Here is an 18,458-nt window from a genome sequence, read left to right on the forward strand (position 1 = left end):
GAGCTAAATTCGCTAAGCAATGCAGAGAAATTTGCATAGCATCCGCTCACAATGTTCCAATCTCCAGTTTACAATTTTTATCAGTCTCTTATGAGCCTACTAAATATGACTACAAGGAAATAAGATCTAAGGCTTTGTGCATAAAACAAAATTTTGTAGTCTCTCTCCATACACACTTCCCTGCTGGTGGTAAAGCAGCAATTTTTCAGGCTCCAAATATAGTAGACCAGCCTTAGTTCCCTCCTACATACAAGATAGATCATCTCCCAGTCTTTCTGTATGAATTATATTGCATACCCCAGACAAACAATGCACCAGTTAGAGGCTCTATCAAAATCATGCCAAGTCAAACTAAACTGTGGAATATATTTCAAAGTGGGAAAATGCCAAATGGTTCAATCAACACATTGTGACAATCTCTGTTCAACTCCACTTGAAGGATTTTTTGACAGAGTTTTTGGATTACTTTAACTGTAAGAATTTAAAACTGATATCATGAAATCAGTGCAACCATCTAGTTTGGAGGCAGCAATAGTGCTTCTAGTGTGTAGATGAGCCCTACTGGTATAGTCTCATTCAGCAGAGGCTAATTTGGGAGAGGTAGGCACTGGAGAAAGGAAAGAATGGAAAAGAACTTAAGATCCTAGAAAAAAAGATTTAAGGCAGAGGAGGTCAGTAAGTCTGAGTGTCTTTAAGACTCACGGGAGTGAAAACCATATTGTGAAATAAAACAACAGCAAAATGCCTTTCATGTGTGCACACCTTTATACTAACTGACATGTGGCTGTACAGCAAACTTCAGCACTCCCTGGGGACTCGTGTTGTCTCTGGCGGCATCTGGGCTTTTCATAAGACAGCTTGTGGTGTAGTCTTGGGCAGAGAGCCCAGCCAATTCTGCAGCCTTTAGATCAGGAGGCAAAAAGAAACAGTGCCTTGTAGCAACGCGACAGGCAAGACACAGTGCACGACAAATGACCAAGTGGGATGTGCGCCTGGGTATGACTTTCAATGAGTTTGGCTAAAAGGGACAGCTTTCATTTTATTTGTACCTATATATATTCATGTAGCTATTGGGCAACGCTAAAGAAATGTGAAAGTATTGCTGTGCTAGTTCTGTTCCTCCGGATACCAATGTGTATCATCTGAGAACTGCCCCATAAGTCTCATAGAAATGCTTCAGCTATTGACCAAGACACGCTAATCCACTAACTCCTGACTATGTAAACACAAAGGCTGAGGTTCTGTGTCGCTGCTCCAGGAAATACAGTACAGCAAAGCTCAGCCCAGGGTGCAACCCCCTACATACAGCAGGGCAGACAGAAGCAGCTTTACTTTGCAGCACTGCCCTGCCCCCTCCCAGCGCTGGGCTGCTCAGTTCTATTAAGAAGAGACTTTCTGGACATGTGTAGGCTTTCTTACTCCCCACACACCCTTTCTGCCCTTGCCCCTGGCCTGACACACCCTGACGCTGGAGTTTGTGAGTGGGCCTATGTAGGTCAGCTTTCAGCAGTCCTGTCCAGTGCCTGTCTGTTCTCTCCACCAGCTTATGGACTTTTATCGTGTGTGCACAATAGCCAAAGATGAAGAAGAATCCCTCCTCATAGCTTCAAATTGCAGTCTGAGGCTATGTCTACACTACAAAGAAAAGTCAGAAAAAGATATGCAAATTGTGAATTGCTCTTCTGAAAGAGGCTTTTCCAACATTTGGCCCGTCTACACGGGACCAAATGTCGGGAAAAAACCCTCTTTCGGAACATCCCTTCTTTCTCGTAAAACAAGGTTTACAGGGATGCCTACAAAATGCATCTGTTTTTCCAAAATTTTTTTCGGAAAAGCAGACACATTCCTTGGACATGGTAGAGCTTTTCCGGGATACCTCTGGTATCCCGGAAAAGCTTTATAGTCTAGATGCACCCTGAATGTGCAGTCTGAATATCATTGCCCCTGGGGCTAGGACAAATGTATCTTCCTTTAGAATTGAATTTATAGGAAAATCAGACTAAATGAAATTCCTTTTTGCCTAGCCCCTGCAATGTATGCTGGGTAACTATATAATATTCAAACTAGCAATGGGCAAACTGTTAAGTGGCAACAGGCAGGCAGAGCTCCAAAGTATCTCATGATCGGAGGGCTCTTGCCTCTGGGTTGTGAGTTAAGTCTGTAATAGAGGTGTGAGCTATGGTCAAAATTCTGATCCAAATCCAAGTGTTCTCACTGTTTGAGAGGATGCATGTCCAGGGTTTTAATTCAGGCCTGTCTCTATGCACCACAAACACGACAGGCATTCTATGTAAATGTACTCCATACTGTGTTTATGTGTGCAGAAATCCGAAACCAGAATTTTGCTTACTTGCCCTGTTCCATTTCTAATTTTCTTCAGTGCTTATTCAGCTAAAAAGTTATAAACATAATGAGGATTCAATTCCAGAACTGGAAGGCAGTGCTTTTTCCTCAAACGAAGGCATGCTTATGTAACTCGAGCAATAGGAACATAGAGTTACTACCCATAGCTGCACCAGATTATATGGCACCGCCCAGGTTTTCAGCAAATGGAAATAATGGATCATCACTATGAGGACCTGTGATAGTGTCCACCTCACACAAGACCTGAAGGGGTTAAGGTGGATCAATTAACTGCCTCTGCTATTGTTGATACCCCACAAAGCACTTTTCCCACAACTCAATAAGAAATTGACAACTTAAAGCAGAAAAGCTGAGAGGCTGCTAGGTACAGCTGCTGTGTATTCATCTTGTTAAATGATATACATGAAGTCATCCCAGAAAAAAATCTATATTAAGAGAGAATTAAGGTTGAGAGTATATACTGATAAGGTAAGGGGAAAAATCATTACATGGCTGTTGTGATATCACTAAACTAACCATTACTCACTTAGGTAATTCAGTGTTAAGGGTTCACATACAAGAAATCCAGCCACGATAAAGTAAGTACTACAAAGTCATGCAGAGCATTCAAACAACCTTATGTCTGCCCTGTAGTGACACCTTGTAATACCCATATGGTTATGGCATTTTAGTGAGATCCCAGATTAAGCTGACACATTAGCTGTCTTACTTATTTTTTCCTTGTGATGCCACCAGTAGCAGAAGGAAACTAAGTTATTTCCCTGTCAGAACACAGAATCATCAGCAGTTTTGTTAAGCTTGGGACAAAGGATATGTGTGTATTGGGGAATATTGCATGTGGATGTGTGCAATGGAACGCAGCAAGAAGGAGCTGCACAAATTGCAGTCCCATTGATCTTGGTGCACAACTGATTTAAACCACAGTCCTATAGGCATGCATGCATCCTTAACTATACTCCGGTGAATGATGATCCCACTGAGATCAATGGGACCGCTCACAGCAGTACATTTAAGCATGTGCATACATATCTGCATGGTCAGGGCCTCAGATACATGCAGGGCACAGCAATGAAACAGGGCTTTTATTGTGGTGAAAGAGCGAGTGCCACTGACTCGGAAAAGGGTCAGTTTTATGTTGAAAAGCCTTTCCCCATTGAAGTCACTGGCAAAACTCTCATAGGACTGAAAGGGGGAAATGGGATTTCACCCCACGCCAGAGGATAGGAGTGGGAAGTGGTGATGTTGGAATAATTCACATGCCATTGCACAGAGAACATCAGAAGAGCCCTTTCTACCACTTTTCTCATCGCGGCAACCTAAGAATAATTTCTCGGTTTCAGATTCAGTTCTTTCTTGGACCTCTACCAACCTCACATCCCTCAGCCTGAGCTTGTTCTCCAGGGCGCTGACAGATTTCTACAACCTGGACACACAAGGCACCTGTTTTACCGTTTTTTAAATATAAGACTCAAATCTATTGACACCTTTCATCCATTTTTAGTGCTCTCCCATTTTTGAAGTGAATTTTGTGCCTGACTAACAGCTCTAGAGCGGGACATCCTCTATTTACGGACGAGGTAATGTGGCTCCCCATGCTGCCCTGCCTCCCATGGAGGGACTACCTCTAGGGACAAGCAGGTAGATCATCCTCCATGCACATTAAGTCCTTGGCCTGTTGGCTGGGATTACCCAGCAGGGGACCCACGTTGCTATCAAGCTGTGTCTACAATACAAGCAGGGGATGGGATTCCCCCGCTTGTGTACACGTACTCCCATTGAGTTCGCTGTAGTATAACATAGCATAGCCATAGTAGGACAGGTAGAGGCAATGGAGGTGAGTCTGAGCCATGCTTGCATGAAACTGGTGGGCATGTGTTTTGCCTGGCTCAGCTGTGTCCCTGCTGTTATATCCAGTGCTACCACGGCTATGCGGCTATTTATACTTGTGCTACTTTGATGAGCGCTAGCCCGCATATGTGTACACAAGCAGAGGAAATTTCAGCCCTCATCCATAATGTAGCCATAGCTGTAGTGTCAAAAGTGGGACCTGAGTGAACACCACCTTTCAACTAAGCCAAAAACAGTTGCTAGCAACCTCGGCAAGATTTAAACAAGCACTAAGCAAAGGAAGAATTCCAGTTTTATCAGTGACCTACTCAGCCAGAGAGATGAGGAGAACAAAATTCATTTTGAATGACTATTCATTTTTATGGCACAAACTTTTAGCTAAATGTTTCCCATGACAAATTCATTAAAGGTAATGGTTTTTTTTTCTCCTTTATTTCAGTTATACGGCTAAACACAAGTCCGAAAAAAAATCGGTAACAGGCTCGCTCCTGTTCTGACTGGATACTTAGTTAAGATGCCTGTCAGAAGCCACTTGACATAAATCACATTGCAAGCATTTTTTAATCTCCTTGTGCCAAAGGAAGCCCCAATGCTGCAAACCAGCCAGCTGTGACAGAACTAGACCTTTCGCAAGAACACGTGGAAGTGGGGGTTGCTCACCAAACCAGGCACATTCAGAATCACAATGAAGCACTGATCAGTGGAAGCCTAGTACTGGAATATCTCTCAGACCTGCTAAGCAGACAGAGATGCCGTAGGTAGAGACATCAGGCAGAGCTCTCCTGCTCCACAGCTGAATGGCAGCAGTTTTGCATTGCGTTTTGATGTTATGTTGCATTGTCCCAATGTGGGAGGGGTACCACCGTCATTTGTTATTTTACAAAACGAATTGGTGAGTAAGCCTATGCAATTATTAGGGTCACTTCCTCAATACACGCTTGGCAGGAGAGCCCATTTCCACTGCACCAGAAGCAAAATGCTGTTGTAGGGTGTTGGTTTGGTAAAACTTAGGGTTCACTCATTGGCTCTATTCTGCGCCCATGCAGGTGGGCATGGGGTGTGAGATACCGTCTTATGCTTTTGTGTTGGCTATTGGAGTGGGAGTCCCAACAGCAGTCTCCGTCTCTCATACATGTCATGATGGTCAGCCCAGCTGAGCCAGCCTGGAGGGAAAAGCATGTGTCTCCAGGAAAGGAATTTCCATAGCTTACTACTCCTATGGAACACAGGGGAAGCAGGGACTGAATTGTGAGTGATGGGCAACTGTGGGGTTAAATGCAGCACTTAGGGAGAGTCACGGTCAACTAGATCTGATTTACTGTATGGGTATGTTGACCAGAGAAGGGCCAGCTTGCTTTATAGAAGGGGTCCGTCGACTTTACAGAAGGGGGTGAGGTTATGAGGCACAGCGGACGTTCAGGTGCAAAAGGCGGCATACAAAACAAAGATGCTTCTTGTGGAAAAAGGCTGTTCCCTGCTTCCCCCTTGCTCCATAGGAGTAGTAAGCTATGGAGACTCCTTTCCAGGATCCTCATGCTTTTCCCTCCAGGCTGGCTCAGCTGGGCTGACCACAATGACATGTATGAGAGACAGAAGCTGCTGTTGTGACTCCCATGCCAATATCAATAGAAAAAGGCTGTTACAGGGAGAAGAAGGTGAGACAACTGAGCAGAACATAGGGGGTGTGCTAGAACATCAGGCAGTGTGACATTTTGATTAAAAAACTAGACCGATATAAAAGTAACCTGGCACACATTAAATGGATTAAAAGCTGGCTGATCGATAGGCCTCTAAGTGCAATTGTAAATGGGTTCTCCTCAACAAATAGTTGCTAGTGGGGTCCCTCAGGGAGCGGTCCATGGCCATACGCTATTTAATATTTTTACTGATGACCTGGAAGTAAACATAAAATCATCACTGAAAGTTTGCAGATGACAGAAAAGTTGGGGGAGGGATAAATAATGAAGAGGCCAAAAATGTGGATTTCTTGACAAACTGGGCACCGGCAAACAATGCATTGCATATGGCTAAATGTATGTATCGGGGGAGAAAGAATGCTGGCCATACTTACAGGAGGAGGGACTCCATCCTTGGAAACAGTGACTCTGAAAAACATTTGGGGATTGTGTTGGATAACCAACTGATTGTGATCCCCCAGTGTGATGTGGCCAAAGAGGCCACTGCATAAACAGGAGATGCATAAACAGGGTTTGGATGCATAAACAGGGGAAGCTCAAGTAGGAGTAGCGAGTTATTTTACCTCTGTATTTGGTACGGCTCAGCCTGCTGCTGGAATACAGCCTCTAGTTCTGGTGTCCACAATTCAAGAAGGATGTTGAAAAATGGGAGCGAGTTTAGAGCAGTGGTCTCCAAACTTTTCAAGCATGAGATCACTTTTTTTGTATTTAAGTGCAATCCAGGATCTACCTCAAACCCAAATACCTTTGTCCCACCTCCTTTGTGCCCCTTCTCTGAGGCCCCAACCCTGCTCACTCCATCCTCCCTCCCTTTCACCAGGCTGGAGCAGAGGATTGAGGTGCAGGCTCTGGTTTTGGATTAAGGGAGTTGGAGTGCGAGAGGGGCTCAGAGCTGAGCGTGGTGCAGGCAGTTTGGATGCCAGGGGGGCTTCTAGGGACAGGCTCCGGGAGGGTGTTTGGATACATGGGTGCTCGGGGTTAGGGCAGGGGCTTGGGGTTCAGGAGAGGGTTCATGACTGGGGTAGGGTTTCAGGATGTGGGCTCCAGCTAGGTGCTGCTTACCACAGGTGGCTCCTGGGTGGTGGTGCAGTGGGGCTAAGGGAGGCTCACCCCTGCCCTGGCCCTGCACCACTCCCAAAAGCAGCCAGTAAACTCCATCCCAAGTCCTGTTATGCCCCACACTCTGCTCTGTGGAGAAATAATACAGAGGGGGAGGGGGCACCCTGACATCAGCGCTCCCTTTTCCTCCACTGCCCTGCCCAGAAAGCAGGAGGCTCCTGAGGGGAACAGCTTGCCGGCAAAGGGCAGGAGGTGTGCAGCAGTGGGAGGAGGAGCAGCTGAAGTGCTGGCACTTGTTAGCCTCTTGGCCAAACCAGTCAGGATCCCTTGTCAGAGGCTCCAAGATCTACTAGTAGATCCTGAACTACGGGTTGGTGACTACTGGTTTAGAGACAGACCACAAGAATGATGAAAGGATTAGAAAACATGCCTTGAAGAGAGAGACTCCAGGGGCTGTCCCCTTAGCCTAGAGAGAAGGTGAAGGGGTGACTTGATCGCAGACTCTAAGTATCTACATGAAGAACAATATTGAATATTCTCCTCAGTCTAGCAGAGAAGAGTACAACTTCCAGTGGCTGGAAGGTGAAGCTAGACAAATTCAGACTGGAAATAAGGCATCCAGGTTTTAACAGTGAGAGTAATTAACCATCGGAACAAGTTACAAAGGGTCATCCTCCACCTTCGACAATTTCCAAATCACAATTTTGGTGTTTTCCAAAAAGATCTGTTCTAGGAATTATTTTGGGGCAGTTCCATGGTGTGCCTTACACAGGAGGTCAAACCAGATGATCACACTGGTCCCTTCTGGCCTTGGAATGTATGAATCTATACAAAATGAGAAAGAGACAGAGGCAAGGCAGAAACATAGAGGGTTATGGCAAATATAAGTCAAAGTCCTGCAATAGTTGGCATTACATTATGCACTGGAAATCTGTGTCTTTCCAGATGTTCCTTTAAGCTCTCTTGCTGTCCCCCAATAATAAGATATTATCAGAGTGCTGGTGAAGCAGTGAAGCATGTTTTACAATGGCCAGGATGATGCATAATTGTCTTTTTAATTAAAAACCCTGACTTTTTCACTTTCTTCCCCTCTTTAGGCCAAATTCAGCTTCGGTGAAGCCTCTGGAGTTACATCACAGCCCAGCCCTGTTCCCACTGATATCACTGGGGGTTTGCTACTGACATTAGTGGGAGCTGTATAGGAGCCATAGGCTAAGTCCACACTGGTGGCGAAATTTTGATTTGAGATACGCAACTCCAGCTATGAGAATAGTGTTTTTGGAGTCAACATACCTTAAACCGAATTTCTGGGTTGGCCCCACAGTGGGAGGTCGATGGGAGAAACTTTCCCATCAACTTCCCTTACTCCTTGCAACTCCAAGGAGTACCAGGGTCGATGGGTGCATCCTCAGTGTTCGATTTAGCGGGTCTTTACTAGACCTGCTAAATTGAACCTGGAAGATCGACCTACAGAGCACCGATCTTCCTGGAAGTATGGATGCCACTTGTGTGAGAGCTAATACAATATGATTTATGGATACCATTTGCATTGATCAACCAAACTCCCTGTAGGCCAATACATTTCATGAAGACAGGTTCTGCCCTAGCTCTAGCTTTCCCCCATAATGTAGTCAATAAGGTTGTTCTTTCTGCCTCCACAGGCTCAGAGATCACGGAGAAGGGGGAGGCTGAAGAAGCCACCTGTGGCTGGATTCTGCTTCTTGCTTGCTTTCTCTGTGGTGGCATTTACAAGTTTTCCACTGCTGCTTCCAAACAGCTACAGGGAGTCCGATTTACAGTTCTTGGTACTGGCTGAGCCAGATAGGAAAGTCATCCGGCCCAGGCGACTGTGGACACACACCACTACCTCTGTTCCCTGGGGGGCCAGGAGCTTTGACCACAGTGAATGGAAATCCGCTCCTCCTGGCACCAATAAGGACAGGCAATCCTCACACCATCCCCATGCCACTTGCAAACAAAAGATCAAGCCAAGCAGCCTGCGCCAACAAAACCACACGCTGCTGAAAGCAAAGAGAAAGCAGAAAGGAGAGATTAGGAAACATAACATTGTTGGGAAAAGCTCTGAAGCCAGCAATAAATTACCGCATGAAAACATTCCTCGCGGGACCAATGGTGAGAAGAAAAGGGAGCTTAATACTCATTTTTCACTAAAGAATATGGGGAACAATAGCCATTTCTATAAACTGACAGTGAAGAAGGCAGATATGAAACCACAAATGGCGGCGGCCCCTTTCTTTTCTTCTTCCCTCAGCAATAAAAGGGGTTTGCAGGATGGAAAGCGGGAGTTTGTTTTACTTCTTAAGAACTCTTTTGCAAGCCAGCCAGCTGTGGCGCAGGACCAATGCAAACCAGATGTGCAAGCAGCTGGCACTGAGCTGCAGCATTCAGATTTGATTAAAGCCTTTATCTCAGAAGCAGATATCAGGCTGCCCTTCAAAAGTGCAGCAAGCACTCAGAGACAGACAGGCAGTTACTCCCAGGAGCCTGGAGAGCCAGGAGCTCATTTCGGGGTGGATGTGGCTAAGCAGTTACAGACATCGGAATGGTGTATGAAGACTCGAGCAGATGCCCTTTCTGCCAAATGGGAGGGAAGCCTGAGGTTTGGGGAGAGGATCCCACCTTGGTTTACGGCAGACGACGTGCAGAAGATGAAATGGCTGGCAAATGGCAAAGTGGTGACCAAAACTAGAATTCCTGCCCATGGACAAATACTCAGAGTCAGCCTTTCGGCCAGCCAAGACATTTCCCCATCTGACCTTAAACAAGACTGTTTGGATGGGCTCTGTGGGTTAATAAAGCGGCCCAGTGACCTCTATGAGGTGCTAGCTTTCCACTTGGACAGAGTGCTGGGGCTGAATAGGAGTCTGCCTGCAGTGGCCCGCAAATTCAACAGTCCCCTGCTGCCCTATAAATACACCAACGGTGCAGCGAGGCCCATCATATGGTGGGTGCCAGATATCCAGCACCTCGATGACCCCAACAATGACCAGAACTCTTTTGCACTTGGGTGGCTACAGTATCAGACTCTGCTGCGGCAGCGGTGTGGCATGGCGGACTCCACAGCAGCTCTCGGAATAGCTCCGTGTTTGAGTGTCCGGCACACGGAATGGGCCAAATTGGCGCTCTTTGATTTTCTCCTACAGGTATGCTTGCTATTGGAACATGGGATTGGTATGCTCTTGGCATTGGTATGCTTTTTTCTTCTCTTGGAGGCGGGGAGAGGAGAGAGAGAGCATGCGTGCATGAGTGCGTGCATAAGAACGAGTTTCCTCTACAGCCTTAGCTGAGAACCAGCTGACTTTTAGCTCAAGTAGTAAAGACTCATGCACTAAACTCTACAGGTCCCAGGTTTGGTTCCACCTTCAGCATTACATCTTGTTTCAGTGAAAGTCTTATTTCACAAAGTTGGGGACAGGGGAGATGTGGGAAGATTTCCAACTCTGGAGTGTAGAAAAAAATGTGAGCCAAACAAACCCAGCAGAAGTATCCATTACAGGTTGAACTTCTCTAGTACAGCATTTGCTGGTCTGACAACATCCGTGGTCCAGCATGATTTTAGTTAGCTGGATGTCCACTTACCATGGGTGTGGCCAAGTTTCCCACGGTCTCATAAAGTTTGTTTACAGCCACCAGTCCTTGCTCTTAGTGTTCTGTGCTGTTATTTAGTTCTAATTTACCCCTACATTTCTCCTAAGAGCCCAGTAAACATCATTTTATTTGCATATTCATTATGCAAATGATAAATATGCAAATAAAGCATTACTGATCTGCCAAAGCCCAGTCCTCAGAGTCCCAGGTCCAGCCCTAATCCCTAGAGCCCTCTACCACTCCACTACCCCCAGTGCTAGCCACTGAACCCAAAGTCCTCTGCACCCAACGCCCCCCGTGCCAGCTTCCCACCCTCAGAGCCCCCGCAGTGCCAACCCTCATCCCAAACACCTCAGTGCCAGCTCCCTGCCCCTTATAACCTCCTCAGTACCAGCCTCCTGTTTCCAGAGTCCCAACCGTCCAGAGTCCTCCCCCAGTGCCAGCCCCCAATATTAGCCCCATCCCCAAAGCCTTCCAGTGCCAGCCCTGTCCCCTTAGCCCCCCACTACTAGCTCAGCTCCAGAGCCCCCCAGCACTAGCCCTGCCTCTGGAGTCCCAGTGCCTTCCCTGCACCTCTCGCCTAGCCCTGCACAGCTGCCCATGTACACTGCCTATCACCTCCCCTCCTGCCATGGCTGTTGGGAGAGGCATATCTGCACGGTCTTCCCTCCGCACAGGGAAACACTCTTCTGCGGCTGGGAGGAGACACTGCCCCTGCCTGGCACTGGATGACTGAGAGTTGTGGCAGGATATGCCTCTCCCAACAGCCGCGGTGAGAGCAACGTACCCCAGCCCCCAGAGCCACTGCGGCCCGACAGCCAGAGGTCAGTGGCCCGGCAGTGGGCTACAGCCCAGCGGTTGGGAACCAGCATGCTAAACAATCTGTTTCACCTTGTATTAGCAGTAATACTCTTAGACAAGGTCTACACTTCAAGGACAGATCGATCTAATCTAAGCAATTTGAGTTATGTTAGTAGAACTCAGATCGACTAGCTTATATCTGCTTACTGCACAGTACACACTGCAGAGGGTTGACACAAAAAATATCCTGTTGATTCCCCTAATGTTGTCCTGCTGGAGTACTGGAGTTGACAGGAGAGTGATCGGTGGTCACTTTAGTGGGTCTTTACTAGACTTGCTAAATCGACTGCCGGTTGATCAGTCGCTCCCCTCATAATGGAGACAAGCCCTAAGTTAGTTTCCCAGACCCAAAGAAGAACTCTGTGTAGCTCAAAAGCTTGTCTCTCTCACCAACCAAAGATGGCCCAGTAAAAGATGTTACCTTACCCACCTTGTCTCTATAATTATGCTTGGCATTTGTAAAAGAATTTCCATGGTCAAAATGCTTTATAAATACTAATTAACCCTCCCAAAGCTTCTGGGCGGCAGACAGGTAGGCATTATTATTCTGATTTTATGAATAGAGAATCTAAGGCACAAAGCCAACTGACGGCTCCAGGACACAGAGTGTATCAGTAAGAGAGCCACAATTAAAACTCAAGAATGCCTGGCTCCAGACCAGTCAACGTAGCTATGCAAAGGTGTGTGTCTCCATCCAAGTGCTTCCTCAGACACCCTGCCAAATAGAACACAACTGGGAGAGTGAAGGTAAACGGGAGGCTGAAGAGGAAGCAGAATTTAGTTCCAGATTGTTTGGTTTCCAAACTCAAACTACCATCAGAAATGAAAACTCACTGGTTTTGTTTGTTTTCAAAGTCCACTCCAAGAGAGGCATGGGCTTTTTTTCCCATGCAGCTGCGTGATTAAAATGAATCACGGACAAATGTGCAAAAGTTAACGCCTTTTAAAAAATATATTCATTTTCGTATTCATCCTAATTAGATTGTGACACTTGATTTTGTACTCTGTGTTATTGTAGGTTTATGAGGTCATAACCATGTGCTGATCACTGTGCCACTACTCCATGGCTTTGACTCATTATGATTCAGGTTAATGGAGTTCACAATGCCATTTGATAATCAGTCTGTGACACATGGCTCAGTCCTGCCATTCTGACTCAGATTATCCTCCCTAGGGACTTAAATGGGCCTGCTTACCTGAGGAAAGGTTGCCTGACCAAGCCTTGAAGAGGGGGAGGGAAGGGAGTGGCCAGATCTCCTGCTGGGATAAATCAGTGTAGATTCCTTGATGTACAAGATGCTGTGGTGACTTACACCAAAAGCATCACCTCACCATCTGCAAACACTGTTCCCATAAGAAGCCACTCAGTCCCAGAACGTCTGCAGTCTGGACTCCTTCATGTATTCATTTGCTTTTCAGTTTGCCATGAGCATCTAACCTTATTTGAATTCTCAAACTACAGATAAAGAACAGCAAGCCCTGATCATCCATCAGCAGAACTCTGTGCCGGGGATTTCTCACACAGATAACTGATTCAGTCTGAAGCCTGAAACTGATACTAACCCAGGGGAATTCTGCCTTGAGCAGGGATATGCTGGATTGCTGCCTCTTTGACAGGGCAAACTGTTGCTATCATTTGTTTTAATTCTTCAGGTTTCAGTGTGTCTGGGACTTGACACTGGAAAAGGCTGAAACCTGTACACAGTAGCTTTCCATTCTGAACAAACCTTCAGTGTCATCTTTGCTGTACCAAGCGTGGCAAATCTCCTAACCCACCAGACTCAATCTGTTTGCAGAACGAACTACCTTTCAAGTAGAGAATTGTGCAGCCAGCAAGGAGCTTCATCTAGCTTTGCTGGGTCTTTGCCATTCATTTCCTGGCTAGCATTACACCAACCAAGTCAAACAGTGATGCCTGAAGTATTCCAGGCTTCCTCAAAAACGTTGGCATAAGATTATGGGCAGAGGATTAGGTTTCCTAGAAAAAAGGTGTCAAGAACTCTTTGGCTTACCAGTGGGAAAAAGCAGCCGAATAGAAGGATCTTGTAGAAAACTTCAACCTTTAATTACAAAATACACATTTGCCCACTCTGACATTAACCCCACTCTCTCCTGGCATTTACTGTTACGTACAGTAGTGTCCTCGCTCTGTGGGCTTTTGGTCCTCATTAGTCTTTGCTCCTGAAGGGGCTGACTTCAGTGGGAGTTGGGGACATCTCTCCTGTTTAGTCATCAGAGAAGCTTGATTAATTCTGGATCTTTCAGTGCACATTTTATAAGGCAATTACCAGCTATTGGAAAAAAGAGAAAATTGCTTATTAAAGCATATTGGCGGAAGTTAGTGAGCATGTGCAATACATGACATTCATGGTGGTTAGGAAATGTTTTAAATAATCTCCCACTATTTAAAGAGCTAAATGTCTGTGTCTCTTTAATTTTTTTCCTTACATGTGCAAAGTAAATTTTGTTATGTGTGCACGGAGGCATTAGAAACACATGCTGGTGACTGTAGGCACTCTGCTAATCAGCTGGGCAGCACCTGAATCTCTCCTGGCTGGTCACCCAAGCACACAGCTTACAGTGAGCACTCAGCTCTACCATAGTCACGGCCCATTTCGGTCAATTTCATAGTCATAGGATTTAAAAAATAATAAATGTCTTATTTAACACTGAAATTCCCCAGTGCTGTAATTGTAGATGTCCTGACCCAAAAAGGAGTTGCAGGATGGAAGGGAACTCACAAGATTACTGTGGCAAGGTTGCAGAACTGCTACCCTTACTTCTGCACTGCTGCTGGCAGCGGTGCTGCCTTCAAAACTGGGCAGTTGGAGAGCAGCGGCTGCTGGCTGAGACCTCAGTTCTGAAGGCAGAGCCGCTGCCAGCAGCAGCACAGAAGTAAGGGTGGTAGTACCATACCATGCACCCTTATTTGTGCACTGCTGCCTTCAGAACGGGGTGTCCAAAGAGTGGTGGCTGCTGACTGAGGACCCAGCAGTGCAGGCAGGAGTGCAGAAGTCAGGAAGTGCTATTACCACCCTTACATCTGTGCTGCTCCTGGCAGGGCACTGCCTTCAGAGCTGGACACCTGGCTAATAGCCACTGCTCTCCAGATGCCTAGTTGTGAAAGTTGCACAAAAGTAAAGGTGATGATATTACAACCCTCCTGAGACAGCTCACTTTTGGATCAGGACCCACAATTTGGGAAAAGCTGGTCTCCCCCATTAATTCCCTGTAGTATAAGATAAAAGCACAGAAAATGCCAGATTTCATAAGGGGAGACCAGATTTCATGGTCCATGATACGTTTTTCATGGCTGTGAATTCACTAGGACCCTTGTCATATGTTGTCAAAACTCATTCCCTCCGTATGGCTGATCTAGTGTCTGGACAAGGAGTTGGAGGTTCACCCAGGTTCTGAAGGACCAGTGTCCACAATGCAAAAATCCTTGCCCCATATAACAGGCACAGTTGTTAACAGCTTCAGGAGTGAGACAGTTGATGGAATGCGTAGGGAGGGAGAACTGTAACTTTCATCTAGCGGATGTCCAAATATAGATCAAAGTGTAGATATATCGCAGTGGGAGGAAGTGTGTACTGCAGCTGCCCATGCTGTCTCAGCTGTGTCACTAAATAGCAGACTGCAGAGCTGTCAATTTGGGACCCGTCATTAGGACTAAAAGAAGAAGAAAAATATGTGTTATGCCACAGGGAGTCTTGACTGTTGTCACTCGCACTGAGGTATTGCGCACAGCAAGAAGCATCCCTTCCCCCACCCCTTGGGCTCCCCTCTGGAATCCAACAAAACCAAAGCAGTGATGGAGTTACAAATACCTCAACGTAAAGTCTTTCCATTCTCATTCAAAGAAGAGAGAAGGGGGCCTGACCCTCGGCTGCCCTGCAACTTGTGTTGTAACTTACACTAGTGGGGCTCTTTACCATTCAGATTTGACAGCATTTTGCATTCACTTTGTAGAAGTGGAAATAACTAGCAGAGATGCAGAGTAACAGGGAATCTGGCTCAAGGCCATTTATGTTTCAGACCTGCCATTAAGCCGTATTACTCAAAGGGGAACTGCCTATTCTTGTTTTTGTGCTGTATAAAGAATGCTATAAAGACAGAGGTGTTCAAAGGTTTTAGCTCCTGCTTAGCTTGTATCCTCTTGGTTCTCCTGATGTCACCACTTCACTAGTCCTTATAGGGCCTCTAAGCCTAGACAGGACTTGATTTTTTCTAATGTGACCTTCCCTCCCACCCCTCCAACCAAATAGAATCCAAGCTGCTTTTCAAACACCAAAAGCCCTTCTGATCTGTCTGTAAGTATGAGAGAAGCACAGAAAGGCTTTTTTTTTTGGTCATTTACAAGGTACATGTAAATAAAAATGTCTTCACTTTTGTGCTCATGAAATGCCATCACTGTTTGCATAGCTGTTAATCTTCAGTAAACATGTGTTTAATAATCAATCAATGTGTGTGGAGGGGAGAGACAGCTGTTTTATCACTTCTCAATGTTCTGTGCAGTTTGGAAGCTCAGTGTAAAAGCTGTGCCTGAACAAAATGTGTGCATGCAAAGCCTTTTGGACTTGAAGGGGAACATGGATACCCAGGCAAGTTTCAGACACATCTAACCTGATCCTTATTCTAGTTTTATCCTGATGTAACTTCACTGATTTGGGTGGAGTTACTCCTGATTCACACTGTGTGAGGTCATGCTTATTTAAAAGAATCTTAAGTCAGTCTCAAATTATCCTGACTTTTTTGTTCCTGGGTGTTATTTTGTTGCTGAAAATCAGCTTTTTCTCTAACAGGATCCTCTTCCCATCATGGAGATTTTCCTTCTCTTCTGTGTGTGGATTAAGGGTGCTTAATCTTCCATCTGGAACATCACAACCTGCTGCTGTGGGGGATTATCACATTGTCTCTGAACAGAGAATTGTGCGTTATTAGGGGCAATTGAGAGGAAGAAGATAGAGTTTATATGGGAGATGGAATCTTGTTTATGCACCTCAGAGCTATTACTTAGCTCTTTAGGGATCAGCATTAAGGGGGAAAACATCTGAAAAGTTTTTTTTTTAAATCTCTACTAAAATATGTGTTCCTGTTCCTTTTTATTTTGTTATTTATTGACAGATCTTAGCCATTGATCTTTATAACCTCAAAGTATGGCTGGCAGAAGGGGCCAATCTTGATTAGATTTAACAAATCCAGTCATGACTGGAATATTTTACATTAAAGTCATTAGCATTCATATTATAATTAAGAGGAAGCAAAATAAGCTTTTAAGGAACGGAAATGGAAATTCTGTGACCAGCTCTTTTATGTTTACCTCTGACTTTAGAGCTTACTAATAAACACATCTCAGTATGGGTTAGTGGTGTTATGGGGTAAAATCCTGGCCCTATTGAAAACAGTGCAAAATTCCCTTCACTTCAATGGAACGAGGACTTCACCTGTGGTATTTTTACTTCAAAACTGTATTATAGTCACATCCTCAGCTGGTGTAAATCAGCATAGAATCAGTGGAGCTACATTGATTTACATCATCTGTCTCTAGCAGTGGTTCTCAAAGGCTATGTCTAGACTGCACGCCTTTTTCGACAGAAGCTTTGTCAACAGATACTGTCGACAAAGCCTGTGTCAAAAAAGAGCGTCTGGACTACAGTCAGTACTGTCGAAAAAGCAAGCCACTTTTTCGAAAGAGAGTCTAGATGCTCTCTTGAAAAAGCACAGTTTCCATGCAATAGCGCCTTTTTTTGAAAGAGTGCTTTTGACAAAAGGCGTTATTCCTCGTAAAATGAGGTTTACCGCTGTCGACAAAACTGCTGCATTCTGTTGACTTACTGTCGACCGAACGCGGCGGTAGTGGAGACGCAGGTATAGTTTTGTTGATAAAAGCCAACTTTTGTCAACAAAACCCTGTAGTCTAGACACACCCAAAGTGTAGTCCGCAGCCCACTAGTGGTCCCAGATAGACTTGCAGGTGGGCCATAGGCTCAGGGCTTGTCTCCAGCTATAGTTCATTGCTGGGGAGAGGAGGCATGAACCTTGTGGGCTAGATTTGGTTCGTGGGGGAAGGAAGCGGCTCCACATGCTGCTGCTCCCCCTTCCCCAACCTGGGAGAATGGCAATGCAGAAACCCTCTTTCCTGGAGGTGTTTCCTGCTGCTCTGATTGGCTGGAATTATGGCTTATGGGAGCAGCATGGGTGGTGCCTGGGAGCAACAGGAGCCATGGAGCCATGTAAGCATCCCCACCCCCTTCATGCCCAGATCCTCCACCCCTTGCCCACTCCTGCACCCTACCTCTCACCAAGACCCCACACCCTTAGCCTGCTGCTTCTGCACCCAACCTTCCAGCCAGACCCAGCCCACTGCTCCTGCACCCTACCTCCCCAGCCTCCTCCTGCACCCAACCTCCTGGCCAGACCCCCACCCCAGCCTGCTCCTGCTCCCATTTTGTCATTATGGGTGGTTGGCAGGTGATTCCCCCTCTGCCCCCGAAAGGTCTGTGTGGAGTGGAGTGGACCGTGAGACAAAAAGTTTAAGAAGCACTCGTCACTAGGTTCTATGGAGCTATACAATTTTAGCTGAAGGTTTTTCCAAAATGCATTTTCCATTTTCCGCCCTCCTCATTCCAGTACCACCACATCCCATATTCTGGCCATGAGCATGTCCTTTTGTGATGTCAGGCCCTGATAGTGGGTTTTATTGGGCTCCCTCTGTGAAAAAACAGTTCAGCATGGTTCCCTTCTTTGCTCCTTGATTCATAATCCTCCACAACTGCAGAGTAGCAATTTACCTCTGGGCAAGGAGTTTTAGGAAAGCAGCTTTCTTAACGAAGAACACTAGTGTCCCTTTGTGGGTTGATTGCCAGGGCACCATTTGAACAGCTATTGCCTCTCCTCCTGTGTAGAGGTAAGGTGGCTCTCAGATTCAATCACAGTGCAATAATGTGGAGACTACAGTGGGCCACGGGCATACTAGACAGAAACCAGACAGTGACTCAAAAATACCAGGAAGGGGAA

General features: G+C 45.9%; 1 protein-coding gene across 2 annotated transcripts in view; it reads left to right on the plus strand.

Moving 5' to 3' along the window:
* The window catches only part of GASK1A (golgi associated kinase 1A), a 70,215-nt gene that overhangs the window by 26,835 nt on the left and 24,922 nt on the right, over window positions 1–18,458 (plus strand). For both annotated transcript variants that reach the window (XM_006125572.4, XM_006125571.4), the window contains exon 2: window positions 8,630–10,132. In XM_006125572.4, coding sequence (XP_006125634.2) covers window positions 8,630–10,132 — 1,503 coding nt within the window. The remainder of the gene's footprint in view (window positions 1–8,629; window positions 10,133–18,458) is intronic.

Source organism: Pelodiscus sinensis, chromosome 2, assembly GCF_049634645.1.
Source record: "Pelodiscus sinensis isolate JC-2024 chromosome 2, ASM4963464v1, whole genome shotgun sequence".
Lineage (NCBI taxonomy): Eukaryota > Metazoa > Chordata > Testudines > Trionychidae > Pelodiscus > Pelodiscus sinensis.